Source organism: Mizuhopecten yessoensis, unplaced genomic scaffold (genome assembly GCF_002113885.1).
Source record: "Mizuhopecten yessoensis strain PY_sf001 unplaced genomic scaffold, ASM211388v2 hete_36184620, whole genome shotgun sequence".
Taxonomy (NCBI): Eukaryota; Metazoa; Mollusca; class Bivalvia; order Pectinida; family Pectinidae; genus Mizuhopecten; species Mizuhopecten yessoensis.
Genome location: NW_018485654.1, coordinates 1 through 6,613, shown reverse-complemented (window position 1 = coordinate 6,613; position 6,613 = coordinate 1). Strand labels below are relative to the sequence as shown.

Genomic DNA, 6,613 nt, shown 5'->3' with positions numbered 1-6,613 from the left:
GTCGGCCGGACAACCCCATACCACAATACAAAATTTGACAGGCGTATAAAAACCGAACAAAGTCTTTTAGCAATCCATATCTATCCAACTACAATTTAAAAAATTAACAAAGGGCAATAACTCTGTATAAAGTAGGGAGGACAAACTGATTTTGTCACACAAAACTAAACAATCCCCAAAGAAAAGCTGTATCACAATTTCAGTATGAAACACTCTCCCATCCAAGACATACTAACATACAAAATTTGGCTACTGCAGGTGAAGAGTATGCAAGATGTGCCCCAGTCAAAGTGACTACCAGTTTGCAAAGGGCCTTGCTCTGTATAAAATGAGGTTGTGTCATAACTTAAGTATGCAACACTCTGCCATCCCTAGACATACTAACATACAAAAATTGGCTATTGCAAGTCAAGAGTATGTGAGGTATGCCCCAGACGAAGTGATACTTAGTTAACATATGACTCTATTTAAAACAAGGCTTTATCACAATTTCAGTTTGCAACACTCTGCTATCTTAAGACATACTGAAATACAAAATTTGGTAATTGTAGCCAATAGAATATTTGAGAAATTCTCAAGATGCACTGACAGACTGACTAACAGTACAGACTTGTTTTCCCGTTTCTAAGTACATACTGCTAAAAACATGATGTGCAAGTCAAATTCAAGACCTGTCTTTGAATCTGAATTGTCTATCAGCAGTAGAACTGTTTATCTGATCCTGGGCCTAGCTTGTCCGATCTCTCAACAAGTGGACAAAATTCAATTTATGTAAAACATTTTCAAATATAGTAAGAACACCAAAACTGCATGTCTAGAATCACCATCGGAAGATCTATATTCTAGAAAGACCACCAAACAATTTGAAAACCTTTGTGCAACTGGGCCTGTCAGATGCGTTAGGTAGCTAAGAACCACATCTCACACCTACCTGTTGGGATGTTGCCTGGAGATCTCGGTTCACCAGGTTGATGCTGTCCTTCTCCTCCGTCACGGTAGACAATTGGACAGAAAGTTCCGACATCTCAGTCTTCAGGCCTTCCATCGCAGCCCTGGTCTCCTGTAGCTCTTTCTCCACAGTCACTGAGAACACAAACAATGATTATGACAAGGTTTCACCTGAACTGCAGTAAGTTAGGTAGGCTCATCCCTAACTCTGTAATGGGGAAGCCTGGGGAAAGGAAAGGCATATTTTCTCTGGTTAACTCTTGTCTCTGTTATAAAAGCCCGGAAGCAGCTGGACGGTCATAAAACAATGCTTTCAATACTAGACACAGTACTTAAAAACATATTGGAATTATAGGAAGGCTCTTATCAAACAATGCAAAATACTGGTTTATGTGCCGATTTGTGTACATAGGATATACAATACAAACATGAACTTATTCTTATTCTCATTGATCTGATCTCTTAAAAATGATTTTAATTTCAATTGTATTTTTATTTATATCAGATAATCAGATGAATTAGAACACTGCCAGGTCAGCAGTGTTCCTGCCATGTGCCTGATGACCCCCATCCCCAGTCTATTATTAGTAACAGTTACCTTGACTTTGACCTTGACCTTGACTTTAAATACTTTTAAACCTGTATTGCACATGGTGATACTTCACAGTGTATCACGATATCAAATTTCAAAAAGATTAGACTTTTAAATTTCGAGATTAGGACTGTACCTCCCTAGTCTATTTTTAGTAACAGTGACCTTGACCTGGACCTTGGAAATCTTTTTAAAGCCTACTGCACATCTAAATTTCACTGTGTATCACTATGTCAAATTTCAGAAAGATTTGTCTCTTGGTTTCCAAGATAATCCCCCGAAACTAAATTGTTAAAAGCACTTTCACATTTACCCTTTGAGGCTTTTACAATGATACAAACCAATAGTGAAAGTTTGGTCCCAATCATTAACCATTTACCCTGTCTACACAATTTCCCATTTGTGATCCTTCATAGTTTTAACCGTGAAAATGTCTTTTCATGATAGAGTCCATTAAGCATAAAATATTGGTCACACATTTGTTTGCAAGTAATATTCATCGAGTTTGTATCAACTCATCATGACCTGTCTTTTTTCTCTAACTTCTCATCAAAATCTAGTATCAAACATTTCACCCTTTTCCTTCCGTTTCATCAGGGTGAATTCATCCTGAGAGTAAAATTAGTACATAGCATACAATACATAGTAAGTATATATAAAGGGCAGAATTAGCACTGGGCCAATACAGATTTTCACAGTGAAGGGCAAATATTTTACTTCACGAAAGTTTCCGCATATACAGCTGTCCATAAGTTTTAGCAACACAACATTTTTCTCACCTTTTTCATCCTCAAGTTCTGCTATCTTCTTCTTCAGGGCATCCAACTCTGGGGACACATTACCACCCTGGAAAATACACAATTAAAAATTTACATTTTCTAAAACATTTTTTCTGAAAGATAATACAGAGAATGGTAAAGATATAAATTTTACGAAAATGATAATTTGGCATGATCAGCTATATATATCAATAAATTGAATTATACAAAATGTTACTGGATTTTGAGAAAATGATTTTTCTATATTGTCTCTCCAAGTACTGCTTTCAACTCAAATTGAGATATGGTATCGATGGCTCCATACATTGGATCGTCCATCGTGATTTTTGAATCACATTATAAAGAAAGCATTGCTTATTAATGAATAAACCAGTCTATAATGATTATGTGAAGAAGAATAGAAATTTTCAACCCGAGGGTAAGATGTCGAGTGTTTGAGCCGAGACTTCTGCTAGGTTTAAACAGTTCAAACCTTAATCTTAGGGTTGAGATTTTCCTGTCTGCATCATAGAGATAATTGGCTATCTTTTTCCTTCACTAAAATTTTATACATTAATAAGAAAGCAGCCATGTCAAAATACTGCTACCGAATTTACGTGTGCAACACAAAATTTATCATTATTTTGATATGGAAATGCAGCATAAAGTTATGATACTTGGTGTCAGATGCAAGCTGTTGTGGAGTGACCATGTTTTAAGACTTTGTGAACTGTTTTTCCCTTCCACTGGAACTTAAATTTGTTTTCCCTTCATTAAATGGGCAAGAACCTGTAATATGTGGGAGCAAAAATTGGTTCCTGTTTAACAAACCTTTTTGAGCTGTGCTATCTCCTTTTCTAGAGCCTTCACCTTTGCAGTTAGCTTGGCCTTATCCTTGAGACCCTTGGCGTCCGTCTTAGCTCCAGCGCCCTCTGCTGACTTCCTGGTCTCCTTCAGCTCTGCCTCCTTTTCAGCTAGTTCCTTCTCTCTCTCTGCTAACAGACCTTTTGTCTCTTCAAGCAGAGACTGTGATAAGGCCAAGTGGGATAATTCTTTTTCCTTCTCCGACAAACTCTGTCTCAGTTCCTTCACAAGTGCTGCATTTGATTCTGCGGCAGGATCCACAAGTGGTTCCATAGGTGGCATGGCAGACTGTGATACAGCGCCACCTGGCCTTACGGAATGCTGGTAGCGGTTCTGAAGTGCATTGTATTGAGACACTGCCTGTGCGTAGGCGTTCTGATACTGAGACAAATGACTTTGTACTGTCTGTATATTCATTTCCTTTTCTGTCTTCTCCATCTCTTGTTTCTCCAGTAAGTCCCTGAATTTTTCATCCATTTTCCTCTTTTCGTCCCGCCACTGAACCTCCATATCCAAGTTTTCCGCTTGCGCTAACATTAATTGTTCTGAAGTCACTTGTAATTTTTCCTTGAAACTTTTCTGGATATCATAACTCTCAGCGATATGTTTGTCCTTTTCACTAATTTCTTGCTGCAGTGTTTCTATGACCTTGATTTTTCCATCAAGGACCGAGTTCGTATCTTTTAACTTCTGTTCCAGCATTTGAAGCACATGGTCATGAATGTTCACCTCATCCCTAGCCATAATTCGTTGAACATCTTTCTCATGTCTCGATATCAATTCCCTGAGATCATTTTCCCTGATGAGAATGTCCTCGTCCTTCTTCGATGCTTCTGTTCTTAATTTCTTTATCTCTGCTTCCCTCTCTTGGACAGTTTCCTCAAAATATTTGTGCGACTCCTGCAAACGAAGATTGAACTTGTCCGACTCCTGCTTTAAGTTGTGATCGGCTTTGCTGACCTGCTCCTTGTAATGGGAAAGGGTCTCCTCACTGTCCTCAACTTTAGCAGACAGTTTAGCGATCAGCAGAGCCTGCCCTGTGGCACGTTGCTCTGTTTCTTCAATAGTGGTCTGAAGGATCTGCAAACATGTAACAATGAAAACTCAATGCAAGAATTTTTTTTACTTTAGAAATAATCACAAGCAAATTTGTAGAATTTATATCCGCCACATTCAGGACAATTTTGTAGCTGTTGTCTCTTGTTGAACCTTGGTGTAGACAAACTTAAAGTAGGGCTTCTAAATTTGTTCTAGAATATGAATATGGATACCATTATGGGTACGTGTATTCTGAATTTGGTTGAAGTTTGACCATTTTAGCCCCAGCTATTGAACAGAAACGTAAGTGACAGAGTCAAGACAAATTGATGGACAGACATATGGCAGTGATCAGTTCTACATTTAGTTTGTATGGGTCTTTTTCCACTGTATGGTTAAAACATATGGGTCCCACCATGTTAAATTTCAGTATTTTCAAATATTCTATGGGTCGAATCAAAATTCTATTGGTACAGGACCCAGGACTCGCATGTAAATTTACCACTGTAGATGTACACACTCAAATCAATATTTCCAATTTTCTTTGTAATGTAGGGGATGAAAATTATGATATTCTAGGACCATCATATAAAAATATTCAGAGTTGTAAGTAGAACTCGGGTAAGTCCAAGAAAATGTATATAATTTGATGGAAATCAAATATTCATAAACAATGGCACTTTCCTTCAAAACAGCTGTAATAACTCTTCCGTTTCAAGAAATATTAAAAATTTGACTCAAGAAGACAACACCTCAAATATAACATATCCCAGATGAAACTTGTATATTCTTATATTAATTCCCAACCTGCAATTATATATATAGAGATACATATATGTGACGGGTAATATTTGAATACTACATTATTTTTTTATTAAAAATAATTACTATGCTTTTAACTGAAAACAATTACAAAGAGTTGTCATCACTATGCATACCTTGATAACCTTATCCCTGCCCCGGATGACCTCATCCTTTTCCGACACAAATTCCTGGATATCCATCGTCTTCTGTTCTTGCTCCAAAATCTTGTTGTTGAGGTCAAGGATTTTCCTGTCCTTGTAAACAATCTGAGCGTACATCTGCTGGGACTGGTTATACAATACAGATGGAGGAAAAATAAGTCACAGGTTCTGGTTTTATAATAATCAGATATAGGTTAAAAATTTCTCAAGGGGACATAGCGGGTAACTCCCACAAAAACAGCAAGATTGAAAATGTAAGTGGCACAGGTGTACACTGCCAACTTTCCAGAGTGTGGTGGCTACTTCAGTGGGGTGTCAAGAAATTCAGATGAAAAGTTTTGGAGTTTTCTGGACAAGATTCTGACCAACAGACAATCGGACATTTTGAGAGTTTGACTTTGATAGTTTTTAATATAATTTTCTTTTGGTTTTGTTTCGTTAGTGCTTTATGTCCTATTACCTGGTAAGAGCGAAAACCTTTATGAAACAGTCATGATATATGGATTGCAATAATGAGTCATTATGACTTACAAAATAGTAAATTTCAGAATACAACAATCAAAATTAGAAAAAAAAACATTCTTTTCCTATTGTAAACTTTCAACACTGTTTATTTATAACTTGTCCATACCTCCGAGCTAGACCCATCTTCCGAAGTTGTTGCCTGGCCAGCCAACTTGGAGCTTTCCTCCAGTTGTTCTGTCAGACTCTGTAACATCTGCTCCCGTTCGTGTATGAAGTGGACCTTCGACTCCAGCTGTTGATCTCGAAATGTTATGATCTCCTCCTTCTCAGCGATAGTCTTCTCATGTTCCTCCAGTCTCTTTGTCATCATCAACATCTTGGCTCTAAGGACCTTTTCACTTGAATCTGATTCAGACTTTCCATCACCATCCTGGAAAGAAAGAAAAAAATAACTACAGTGTGTAAAAGCCATTGAGATTGAATATATCTGCAGCACATAAACTCTATTATAGAAACTCTACCACTAGCACATCCAAACCCAGTGTTATAACTGTATGGTAGATCCATAGACCATCACCATAAAAAAACACTAAAGGTCTATGGGAATCATTGACTTCAGAGACAAAATCGACTGGCGTTATTTCCTATGATGCATTTGACTGTAATGAAGAAAAATTGTTCTGTAAAATTTCTTCTTTTTTATTATAACACATGGTTTCTTAATTTCATGATATCAAGCACTATATACCTGTACACGTTTCTCAGTCAAGGTGTACATGTGGTCTATGAAAACTTTGGTAGGTCTATAAGAAATCTATATTATGTAGCCATGCATTGTCTATGATGTGTACATTCTAAATTTCAATATATTCAAAACCTGTTTCAATTTGTAGCCAATAAGAGGTTTTAAATAAAAGTCTTGCTAAAACAGCTACAAGAAAAGAAGGTAACATATCCTATCCAAGTCTGTAGTATTCAGATTT

General features: G+C 37.0%; 1 protein-coding gene across 1 annotated transcript; it reads right to left on the bottom strand.

Moving 5' to 3' along the window:
- Nucleotides 1–931: 931 nt before the first annotated feature.
- LOC110444884 (adventurous-gliding motility protein Z-like) lies at nt 932–6,060 on the bottom strand (the record flags this gene model as incomplete). Its single annotated transcript, XM_021489237.1, has 5 exons — nt 932–1,083; nt 2,320–2,386; nt 3,130–4,242; nt 5,139–5,291; nt 5,797–6,060. Coding segments are annotated over 5 exons (1,749 nt in total), but the record flags the coding sequence as incomplete, so codon positions are not given.
- Between the last annotated feature and the right edge of the window lie 553 nt (nt 6,061–6,613).